Raw genomic sequence first — 12,571 nt, forward strand, 5'->3', positions numbered from 1 at the left:
TTGTATTCGATCCTATGTAAAAATAAACCAAAAAGAATGGGATAGTCGCATTTCTGAAATAGAATATTGTTTAAATAATTCTCCACATAGTGCAAGTGGATTCTCCCCCTATCGGATTCTGTTCGGACACGAAATCATAAGTAAAGCAGAAGAACACCGAATGGATAGGGACGAGAGAGATTTGTCGGAAGAGGAAAGAATGGAAAGGAAAAGGGAAATCGATAAAACTATTTATTCCATAGTACAGAAAAATTTAAGAAAAGCGCACGAAAAAGTTATAAATACCTACCATTTACGATCGAAGAACGTTGCACCAGTCTACAGTATCGGTCAGCGGGTCTTCAAAAGAAATTTCCGTCAGTCGTCGGCCGCCGAGGGATACAACTCCAAGCTGGATGCCCTGTATCTTCCGTGCACGGTTCTAGCAAGAGTCGGTACAAGTTCGTATGAACTGGCCGACGAAGCAGGGAAACCCATTGGGGTATTTTCTGTAGCCGATCTGAAGCCCGAATGATAAACAGCGACATTCTTATAGCCTTCAAAACTGGTGGCAGTGAAATAGAAAACTGATACTGCGGACGTCTCTGCAAAAACACTGACCGTAAGAGAGTACACATGAGGATCCCGCTAACACTTTTGATAATTGATGCTTTTTCATAGCCTTGGTTTACCGTAGACACTTCCGATCGTCTCCTTCAAATGAAATTTTCCTGATCAGCAGAAACCCACGCGAACGAAGAAGCAATTCAACACCGATTAATGTAGGGAGAAATTCTGCGACTTTGAGCGCTCCAGGAGAAATTCCTTTTAACGACACAATCGAAGACGTCGTCTTGATAAACCGCAGAATATTTCGCGAAATTTCGGTATATTTTTGTAGAGGAAAAAAAAACACGAGAAATCAAGCGATTATCACTAGTTTCGTAGAAAAACGTGCAAATGAAACTCAGATGAAAATTTTTGACAATTCTCCACACGTAGGTGTAGTAGTGAAATGAGATCTCTGAGTTCTCTTTAGACTTCCATGCAGATTGCAGATAAGTAGAAAGATAGAACGAGGGTCACAAAGTCCGTAACCAGATAGTACTGGAATTGAATTTATGAAAATAAACTAATTACCAGTAAACACTGTCTGAGATAAAGAGGTGGGAATTTGTCAAATATTAAAAGTCTAGAGAGAGAGGAGGGGTCGATGGGGCATTGTAACCGATGGTTACAAGTTTTTGTATTGTCTCCGCCAATTTAGTATGCTATTTCAAACTGCTCGAAAACGCCCCTTCCTAAGTCCACCCCCGAGCAAACTGTCGACAGTTGGAGTGGTAGCTCTCCAAGTCTGCGGACGGAGAGATGATTCCGAGAGGAAAGTTTGCTCCGATGTGGATAGCGAGTACCCATCGCTGGGCGAGCTGTCATCTGTGTGGGTTATAGCGTTCCACGTCTTATAGACGGATCGGTAACTCAGACGGGACGGCTCGACCAAATGGAACACAAGCATCGTATGGGTTATATCATTCCATGTCTGCGGACGGAACGGTAACTCACGGTGGGTAGCTTCATTAATACAACCACGAATACTCGCAACAGTATGGGTGATAACCATCCAAGCCTGCGGGCGGACGGATCACTCATACATAGCCGTGTTCAGAGGTATCGAAAATACAACTAAGGCATTCAATACCACAGGGGGATACTACCGAGGGAATTGTTACCAAAAACGGCCTATTGTTTGAAATCGGAAAGCTTTTGAAAGCCCGATTACAAACATAGAGAAGCTTTAAAAGGCTCAACGCAAATATTCAAACGGAATTCGATCTCGAAAATCTAACGAAGTTAGAGGTGCGCGCGGTGAGTCGTAAGAAAAGTTTTTTAAATTTATTGTGAGTTGTTGTATTGTTGTTTCTTTGTGCAACGAGAAAGTGTTTAGTTTAAAGTGGAATAGGTAATTGTCCATTGTAAAAGTATGGTGTACAAGAATAGCTAATTGTCAAGAATAATTGTAATTGTAGTTCTACGAGATAACACCCACAAAAGGGAAACTAAAGAACCATATTAGTGAACCCAAATCATAGAAACAAAAGGTAAATTAAGTTTAAAAATGTGAAAGTTGTTGCTGGTGTACATAAACCTAAGTTTATGGTTAATGTGATACTGTATCTGATACCCTCCGACAGGGCCTAGAGGGCCTTTTTGTTCTCGGTTCTATTCCACAGTTCGACGGAGTGCAGCGGTTAATCGCCTCCGTATTGATCGTTAGTGGCGGCAAGGGCCGGTTACGTCTACCATCGGCGCCGTTCGACGTTATTCACACCACCCGCGACCAGGGAGATCGACCCGTGCGTCCACGGGCTATTGAAGCCAGCTTCGAAGAGAACCATTCGGGGGCCTGGACAGGCCTAGCACGTTAGTGGAATCATCGCCGAATGGAGAGGAGCATCGTGTAAAACCGAAACCAACTTAGTGGTACACCAGCCAAGTCAAAAGCGCAAGTACAGTAGAATAAGAATTGTAGGGCCCAGGGAAAGAATAAAACGGTACCGTAAATTGTTAAACCAGTCTTTGCCACAAGAAGCAACATTATCCACAATTTTACATCCGGTTTGCTATTCGTCTTTCCGAACTCAAAAAGGAGTGGTTAGTCCTCGTCGTTGAGTTTTCATTCGCAATTTTGATTGGTTATCTGGTTGGTCCTCGACAGCATCAGGTCAAGTGGTTACATTTTCCCTCTGGTAAGATTAACACCCATGATTAATGGTTTATTTCGGCATCTGCTGTGTACGAGTGAAGTTACGTGCTTGTATTAATTTGGCCCCGAGACACACACCCTATTTCCCATCTGCATTTCCCTTCCCCAACCGCTGAGCAGTTAGAGGCTAACAACCAGTTGTAGGGAAAGCAAATAGTATTTAATTTTTCATTTATTTCATATATGCTGCATATTTATTCAAGTTATGAATTATGCGTGGAATTATGTATTTAGAAACTATTTTTATATTATTCTTTGCGTCGATAACAACTCTACGTAAGCATTTAGAATTTAAATAGAAATCAACCAAGATTCATGGTTTTTTCCCACGAAATTTTGGCAACTTTTCTCACCTACAAAATGTGTGACTGGACAAGTGTGTTCAAAATCCAACTTTCAATGCAAAGAGCAATACGTGTTTGGATTTCTACTTCCACTTCTGTTCTGTGTTCACTGTACTGCAAGTCTGGTATTCCTGAGCCGAATGGCGATTTGTTAAAGAGTGCAAAAGACAGATATATGTCGGAAATAATTTATCACGCATTCAGCTTCGGGTAGTTCTGTAAGGTGCCGTTCAAATATTACATAACGCAGAATGGGGTGGGGGTATGTTGAATTTCTGTTACAAACTGTTACGCATTTTCTGGGGGGAGGGGACTTTGAGCGATAATGTTACGCGTAACTTCATAAACAAAGATATCGAAAAAATAAACTGCTTGGAAAATATATACAAAATTACCCAAAAACTAATTACTCGACATTTGTCAGCTAAATTGCATTAAGTTACTGTGTCGCAATCACCGGCAGAGCGATCGAGCATACATACAGCTGTAAAAGTTACGCGTTACGTGTATGGGTGAGGGTGTATGGAGCAATTGTTACAAATTGTTTTTGGCGTTACGTAATATTTAAACGGCTCCTAAGTGGAAAAGAGGTCGTGCAGTGCCGTCATAGCGAATCGCATTGACCATCAGCGAACATCAACGGCAACGTATTTTAACAGAACGTCAGTGATGGTCGCATGCATTTTCAATGAGCGCATTCACACGAGTGCCTTGCCGTTCCGTGATGTGACGTTCCGGACGCATGTGAATGCGCACATTGAAAATGCATGCGACCATCCCGCATAATCGAAAACTATTGATGAAACGTTGGGTATTATAAATGTATTGTGCTTTGCAGCTGTACCTGGATTAATCCAGATTATTTTCTATAATGCCAATGTATATGACAAAAGAAAACAGCAACATTGCAGTTGTCACTCTTTCTCTTTCTCACTCACAGCATTCGCAGTATCGCACTTTTTGTGCCAGTCGCACTTTTAGACTGCGGTGTCCAGTAAGGTGCAAAATGCGGGATATTGTATGAGCAATAGTTACTGTTCATGATAAAGTTGCATATTATTTGCTACCATTGAAGTTCATATAGGTTTAACCATTGGGGTACGATATTGTATACAGTTAGTACTAAACAAATAGTAAGAACGAAATTCTGACCATACTTTCAACGGTTGCTATTCGTGGTATGCTATTTGGTAGCAACGCAAGTAACAGCCATTTTGTTATACACTCTTGGTGTGGGAAGTTGTGCATCCATAACTTTTAATTGAAGATGGCGAAAACACTATTAATATTGCAGGTAAAGCATTATGAATTGTTTGTATTAATAATTGACATTACCCAGGTAACCAATAAGCATTAGTATAAGCAGTAAATCAATCGTTTATTAGCATCCCTGGCGTTTTATACTGCAAGTTGCTGTTTATCAGCCTTTTGACTGCATAGTTGTTGTAAATTGGCATCCACAATTCTATTTAAATTCTTCTTGTCGGTAACTAGCTGCAAATAAGCATTGTCAGCACTATAAGAGGGCTAGCAGTAAAGTAGCCGCATATTTTGCCAAAATAGCATTTATGTAGCATTTAGGGCAACTTAAATGCTTATTGACTTGCATTTAAATTGCATTGGAAATGCTTATTGGTTACCTGGGTAGTATTCTAACCAACAGATGTCAAATCTAGCGGCTAGTGCGAAAATGGTTAAACGTTTTAAACTTCATCGAAACACGACCAGGCAGTCGCCACTCCGACGCACAAGATTTTTCAGATATGATATTGGCCGTGAAACGTTCATTATAAAATAGGCTGTTATAAAAGAAAATAAACAGTATTTATGTGATGCTTACTAATTTCTTACTATATTTCCTACTATTAAAACAATATTTTTAACATAAAATAGTGTAAGCAAACGATTCACTGTATAATCGCTTAACCATATCAAAACCATTACACTAATGTTACTTGCACCATTGACGACAATATGTGTATCATTGTCTCTATCATTCAATGTAAATCGTTTGTTTTCGAAATAACATATCAATACCATATATGTAACAGTTTTAGTACAATTTCATTAACTATATGTCCTATTGTCCAAGTATGGTATGGCAAAAAAATTGTTCGCGAAAATCAGCATTTTTGTATGGTAACCAAACCTAACGACTAGTTCATACAATGGTTATTTCTCAGTTTACCATTTACCACATAGTCCAAACCATTGCTGGGTATAATCCGCATATGGTTATCTGATTATACAGCAAATGCGGGATCCCTGACGTTCCCTTGGACGTTCCGTTACGATACGTTGCCGACGATGTTCGCTGACGGTCCGTGTGATTCCAGCTTGTACCAGAAAATTCGAGTAGCCGGAAAACTGCTCGATTTTTTCCGATTTCGAGCACTTGCAGACATTTTTTTAGAAAATATGGCATCTCTGATCGATATTGTTATGATCGTTATGATTGTTATCGATAATTTCGTCCAAACTGGCACGTTCATTTTTCGCCCGGCGAATTGAAAGTTTCTTTCATAAACGTCAAATCGATTTTCTCATGCTTGCGTTGCTTCAACAGCAGTTCTTTGGTAAAATTCTCCCGAATAAATTGTAAGTACTAGTTAAATTCCTAGTATTTCATAGTAGTTTCTGTTTCTCTTTCCGCTATTTGTATTTTTTTATTATTATATCCTTACTAAAAAGTTAAAATCACAATTTTTGAGGTATCTTGCGTGGCATTTCGTCACGATAAAAGACGACCGACTGCTAATAGAGGCGAAAAGTTGAACATAACCTCGATGTGTCAAATTTGTTCATTCCAATTTTGCTTCATTTGCAGGGTCTGAGAAATAACTTTACGATGTCTCGTTTCTTTGCTGGTGGCTCGGAGTCCGACTCCGATAGTTCATCTGATAGTGAGCCAATTCAACGTCAGGCTGCACAACAGTTCACAGTAAGTCCAAACATATACTTAGTAGGTACTACTTGAGCGATGCACTAAAATGTAAACTTCCACAGTTCAGTGACGAAGAAGAAGACGTCAAACGCGTCGTCCGCTCTACTAAGGAAAAGCGCTATGAAGACCTCTCGAATATAATCAAAAGTATTCGAAACTACAAAAAGATTAAGGATATGTCCAGCTTGCTGAGCAGCTTCGAAGATCTAACACGAGCTTATGCTAAAGCGTTGCCGGTGATTACAAAGGTGGAAAACGGAATTACTCCGCGCTTCATAATTCGCGCCCTAGCTGAACTCGAGGATTTCATCAATGAAGTGTGGGACGATAGGGAAGGACGAAAGAACCTGTCAAAGAATAATTCCAAGTCTCTAGGAACGTTGCGACAAAAGTTTAGAAAGTACATTAAAGACTTCGAGAGCGACTTGAAGAAGTTCCGCGAGTCTCCGGATGCTGGTGATGACGATGAAGAAGAGGAAGATAAGAAAGATGATCAATCGGAAGATGAGGAAGTGACAGCTCCTACAGCTACAAGACAGGTGTCTTTCAAGAAGACGGTGGAAAAGGTTAAAATTGAAAAGGAAGATGACGATTCGGATGATTCGATTGACTGGGGCTCGGATTCGGAATCCGAAGAAAGTTCTAGTGACGAAGACACCCAATATACTAGCATTCGCGAGCGGTTCTTGAAACGTTCCGATAAGGATGATGGCGAAGACGGCGAGAAGAAGAAGGAAAAGAAAAAAGTCAGAGAAGCGAAAGATAGCCGCAAGAGCAAGCGAGTTGATGATGATGACGAAGGATGGGAAGTGGTGAACGGAAATCGATCTGCTACCTCGGAGCAACCGAAAATGTTCGCCAAGGATGCAGAAATCGACATCAATTTGGTAATTAACAAATTGAACGAGGTGATGGCTGCTCGTGGCAAGAAGAGAACTGATCGAAAATTGCAAATTGAATTTCTGCGAGAGCTCCGTGCCGTAGCTGATGCTAACAATCTGGGCGCAGCTGTAGCGGCTAAAATTCGCTTTAATATTGTTTCGGCTATATTTGATTATAACCCAAAAGTATCAGAACCCATGAAACTGGAACATTGGTCTAAATTGCTGGAGGAAATACAAGCGCTCATTAAGTTACTTCTGGCTAATGACGATATTCATTTGTCTGAAACTGTACTTGATGAGAACGAAGAGTATGAAACGGCTCCTTATAAAATTCGTGGCTGTATGCTGACGACTGTTGAGCGTTTAGATGATGAATTTACCAAGTTATTAAAGGAATGTGATCCGCATAGTAATGATTATGTAGATCGCTTGAAAGACGAAGTCACTGTAACCAACGTCATTGAAGAGGTTGTTAAATACGTAGAGCGCTTGGGAGATGAAATGGAAACATGTAGAATCTACCTGCGTAAAATTGATCATCTGTACTACAAATTTGATCCAAATGTGTTGAAAAAACGAAAAGGACAATTACCAGCCGGAACAACGACTTCGGTTGATGAAATGGAACGCCTTTGCCGTTTTATTTATGCTAAAGATCAAACGGATCGTCTTCGTACTCGTGCTATTTTGTCACATATTTTCCACCATGCTTTGCACGATAACTGGTTCCAAGCTCGCGATTTGGTCCTGATGTCTCATTTGCAAGAGACAATTCATCATTCAGATCCGCCTACGCAAATTCTCTACAATAGAACAATGGCCAATCTAGGTCTATGTGCATTCCGACATGGTAACATCAAAGATGCTCACCAGTGTTTAGTAGATTTAATGATGACTGGTAAACCGAAAGAGCTTCTTGCACAGGGACTGGTTCCTCAGCGTCAAAACGAGCGTTCGCTGGAACAAGAGAAGGTTGAAAAACAACGTCAAATGCCCTTCCATATGCACATCAATCTGGAACTTCTTGAGTGTGTCTATTTGGTTTCAGCAATGTTATTGGAAATTCCCTACATGGCAGCGCATGAATTCGATGCTCGTCGTCGCATGATAAGCAAGACTTTTTATCAACAGCTGCGTTCTTCGGAACGACAATCGTTAGTAGGTAAGTTCGGATAAATTAAAAGCTGCAGATTAGTTTTTTGTAATGAAAATGTATAATCTGCAGGTCCCCCGGAGTCTATGCGCGAGCACGTTGTGGCAGCAGCTAAAGCCATGCGCCATGGCGACTGGAATGCTTGCGCAAACTTTATCGTTAACAAAAAAATGAACGTTAAGGTTTGGGATCTGTTCTATGAAGCTGATCGCGTGCGGGAAATGTTGACTAAATTTATCAAAGAAGAATCCCTACGTACATACCTATTTACCTATTCCAATGTGTACGCTTCAATCAGCGTTCCTTATTTAGCGGAAATGTTCGATTTGCCGAAGAGCAAGGTTCATTCTTTAATCAGTAAGATGATCATTAATGAAGAACTGATGGCTTCGCTGGATGATCCAACTGAAACCGTAGTATTACATCGTTCTGAACCGTCGCGTTTGCAAGCATTGTCGATGCAGCTATCTGATAAGGTGACTAACTTGGTCGACTCCAACGAGCGCATATTTGAGATGAAGCAGGGTAACTTCTTCCAACGCGGTGGAAATCAGGGCTATAATCGAGATAGACAAAACTATCGTAACCAAAACCAGGGTCAGAACTGGAACAACAACCGGCGCCAGGATAACCGTGGTAACCGTGGAAACCGCAATCAAAATCGCGATCATCGTGACCAACGTGACCATCGTGTAGAATTTGTTGACGAAAAAGCTGAGTAAACGGTACTGAGCGGTTGAACCAAGATTCCGGTGCTGAGTCGCGGTTTTTACTTGAAACAATTGAACATCTTCCGAGAACAGTTTTGCAAGCTTAATCATTTAATAACATATACATTAACATAACTCAATTATATTCAGTGAAAAATGAATGTTTCAGTACACAAATGCATCATTCCCGGTCTGGGCAATGTTTCTAATGACTGCGCCCAGATCGGGAAGAGTTATAGAAAGTACCGTAAAAACGTTGTACTAATATATTTGATTATGCTAGGATCAAATAATAAATACCTATCAGACCGCAACCTTATCGTTTATTACTGTGACATTTTCTTAGGTAACTAGGTAGATAATTAAATTGGATGCAAGTTTATTAACCATCGCAAACTCTTCATCATCATATCGAATAAGTCGAGTATTCAAGAGTCCCCTCTCATTCGGTCAAAACTCTGCTAAATTCGTCAACCGTAATTCCGTGGATTTCAAAATTCGCGATTATTGATAAGTATATCTTTTGACATAGGACTACGTCGTACGAGAAGGAAGTAATTTGAAAAAAATTTAGGGATTGCGTGCTACTCAGTGCTGTCCTAATCGATTTCCAATATTTTTGTACCAAATTTTCTACGCATCGAATCTATTGGAAAACTGTTGATGGTTAAGCATGCGCGTTATACAAAAAATTTGCCAAATATCGTGCCATGTCTCACCGTTGTCATTTTTAGTATATTTGCTAAGAAAAACAAGGTGTTTTCTAGCGCAGACATCAGTTTGACAAACGTGTGCTTGATGAGAAGTAAATTTTTTCTCACTTTCAAAAATGTATTTAAAATTTTCTTTGGAGTCATTTTCTTCACGATTTCTCAAGCACGAATGACAAAATTGTATACGGCTGACTATCATATTGAAGACAGTGCCTAAAATGAGTCCAAGCTGTTTAAACAATTTAGTTCACCATTTATCAGCTGAACGCCAGGACGCAACAATATTAGCTTCATGGAGGCTCCAATCCCACCCCCAACAGTTGAGTTATTTCCGCCAGCATGCATCAGTCGCCCCGGCCCTGCGTGTGTTATGTGGAACGAAGTTTTCAAAACTCCTCCCTCTGCAAGTAAGGTCGGCTTTGTACCATACCACCGTTCATGGGTTCCACGGCTTTCGCCTTTATCTGTTTTTTTTTTTTGGTTTTTATAACGGTAGAATTCTATTAATTATTAATTAAAATTAATTTACAATTTACGGAGGAAACGGTAGAAGAAAGTAATGAATAAAACAAAGAGTCGATAGGCTCTAACAGATTGAGATCAGCCGTCGTCCCGTCAGTAAAACGAGTTAAGGGCCAAACATAATGCTGCGTCAACGCGTCCATCAGCGTTATTCTGACAGTTTTCGCATACGTTTACTGTCAAATTGATGCTGACGGATGCGTTGACGCAGCATTCTGTTGGCCCTTTAGATTAAACTTCTCTGTCGATGGTAGGTGGAGGAAGAGGCACAATTTGTGTCTAAAAATAACTCAACCTGCCAAGTGTTGGTAGAGTTTGCAATAAGTCACACGCTTAATAAGGGGGTTGTGGAGTTTCTCTTTTGTTCAGCACCTGCGGTTCACAGGATCATTACTACCGGCGAGTCACATGTCCTGGTGGGAGGAGTGGGTTCGAATCCGGCTGTAATGCAAGGAATCCCCCAGCATGGATAAAAGATTGCGGTACACAACTTCTTAAGCGTTGCTTCATATGACCCTACCTTACCCCCTCATCTTTCGCTCTTTCCCCTCCACGCCTGATCACGATCTGTTAGATCCTATCGACTTTTTGTTTCATTACTTTTTCCCACCTTTCCCTCCGTTAATTGTAAAATCTACCATTATAAAAATTTAATTCCATCACCCTCGAAAGCGTAATTTTTGTTACGTTCGATGAGTATAATCCCCCGATACGTAACAATTGTTAATGTCGAGGAAACGGATACTCGTGCAATAAACAGATGGCAGGACCACCATAGTTCATCTCCCAAACTATTAGGCTGATTACTTCTTTTATATTTATTTATTTATTTATTATTATTATTATTATTATTATTATTATTATTATTATTATTATAGAGTTTTGGCACTTCTCAGCAAAAATGCTGGAAACTTTCACCTACCCTCGGGCTTCTTTATGCCAAGAGGGGTTAGGCTCTGTGGTTCTCATTCATATATTTTTTTTTGTTGTTACGTCTGCTCCAGCTGTGTTTAATTGTGGTGATTCAGGAACCTCCTCGTAATATTACAGGTTTCAAGAACCACCGCTTTTTGGATATTGTCCAAATTTTTTTGGAGCTCTAGCTCTTCCAGGGAACGTTGTAGGCTACAGGGCACTACTCCGGTGGCTGAGATGACCACCGGAACTATACGTACGCCCTCAAGGTGCCACATCTGCTTTAACTCCTCGGCCAAGTCATGGTATTTCGTTATTTTGGCCGAGAAAGTTGACTGGACATTGCGATCCAGCGGTACAGCGATGTCTATGAGGGTAACGTGCTTCCTCCTTTTGTCGTAGATCACAACGTCAGGACGATTGGCACGTATAAGGACGTCCGTAATAATCTCACGATCCCAGTACAACTTTATGCAGCTATTTTCCAGAACCGGGCTAGGCAGGTACTTATAGTAGGGTACGTAACAGTTTACCAAGTTGTACTTCAAGGCGAGTTGCTGGTGCACAATCTTGGCAACTGCATTGTGGCGTCCTAGGTAAGCCGTTTCGGCTAAGGCTGGACAGCCTGCAATCACATGCTCGATCGTTTCTCCTACTGAATTGCACTTTTGACAACGGTCTTCTATATCTTCGTGCAATATGTACCTGCGGTAGTTCTTCGTCGTAATAACCCGATCCTGAATGGCTACCATGAAGCCTTCCGTCTCCGAAAAGAGATCACCTCGCACCAACCACGCATTCGATGCCACTTTGTCTATATGCGCTTGCTCTAATTGATGGGGGTGCGTCCCATGTAGTTCCTTTGCTTTCCACGTTTCGACCTTTTCTGGTACGGTTTTTAGGTCGCAGTTCAGCTGGTAATGCTCCTGCGCCAGATGCAGGGCGCTGAACCCGTGGTCTGCTTCACAGACAGTGCGGTAGACAACATGACGAGTCTGACTATCTATGAAATATCTCCGCAACTTATTATTATTATTATTATTATTATTATTATTATTATTATTATTATTATTATTATTATTATTATTATTATTATTATTATTATTATTATTATTAATCAACAGGCTTGATTTGGCCCCAATGATTGTCAGGTTAACATAAAGTGACCAGATTTTTTTTGGATGAATGCGGGACATATTGAATGGCTTATTTGCTAAATCGGTTCGGTAGTAAAGATGAGATCATTTAGAAATTGGGCACTTTATTTTGGCGATAGCGGCGCTCCCAGTGGCTGTGGATGCTAACTCCTGTTAGCGTTGTATTATTTGTAACAGTTCTGCTCGGTATATTTTTTTCACAGTTTAAAGGTCAAAACCACGTTCGATCATCCATCATGCATGAGGAGAAATGGAAGTAATTGTGTGCGGTAACCTGCAGAATCCACCAGCGTCGGCTCGGGAGCTGGCGGGACTGACGAATTATCCTAAAAGAGCTGTGGTGTGCTGGTGTGAGTAATTGAGGGGTGCAAGGAAACTCTCAGGGCTGTCCGCAAGGCGCAGGCCAGACGTTGGAGTTGAACTCTTGATCGTCAACTGCGGTTGAGGGTCATTTTAGAAGTCAAGACTGATCTCAGTATCACGGAT

General features: G+C 40.8%; 1 protein-coding gene across 1 annotated transcript; it reads left to right on the forward strand.

The window, feature by feature from the left end:
- The first annotated feature begins 5,601 nt into the window (after positions 1–5,601).
- On the forward strand, positions 5,602–9,085 carry LOC128733634 (eukaryotic translation initiation factor 3 subunit C). The gene is made up of 4 exons (XM_053827360.1): positions 5,602–5,685; positions 5,915–6,028; positions 6,094–8,077; positions 8,141–9,085. Exons 2-4 carry the CDS (start codon positions 5,936–5,938, stop codon positions 8,788–8,790), a joined length of 2,727 nt encoding a protein of 908 aa, XP_053683335.1. The 5' UTR covers positions 5,602–5,685; positions 5,915–5,935; the 3' UTR covers positions 8,791–9,085.
- Positions 9,086–12,571: the final 3,486 nt, after the last annotated feature.

Source organism: Sabethes cyaneus, chromosome 2 (genome assembly GCF_943734655.1).
Source record: "Sabethes cyaneus chromosome 2, idSabCyanKW18_F2, whole genome shotgun sequence".
Lineage (NCBI taxonomy): Eukaryota > Metazoa > Arthropoda > Insecta > Diptera > Culicidae > Sabethes > Sabethes cyaneus.

Bases quoted from the DNA above. Each gene is read 5' to 3' on its own strand.
- LOC128733634 (XM_053827360.1), top strand. From the start codon at position 5,936: ATGTCTCGTTTCTTTGCTGGTGGCTCGGAGTCCGACTCCGATAGTTCA. The intron at 6,029-6,093 runs GTAAGTCCAAAC...AAACTTCCACAG, and splicing joins AGGCTGCACAACAGTTCACA to TTCAGTGACGAAGAAGAAGA. The intron at 8,078-8,140 runs GTAAGTTCGGAT...TATAATCTGCAG, and splicing joins GGAACGACAATCGTTAGTAG to GTCCCCCGGAGTCTATGCGC.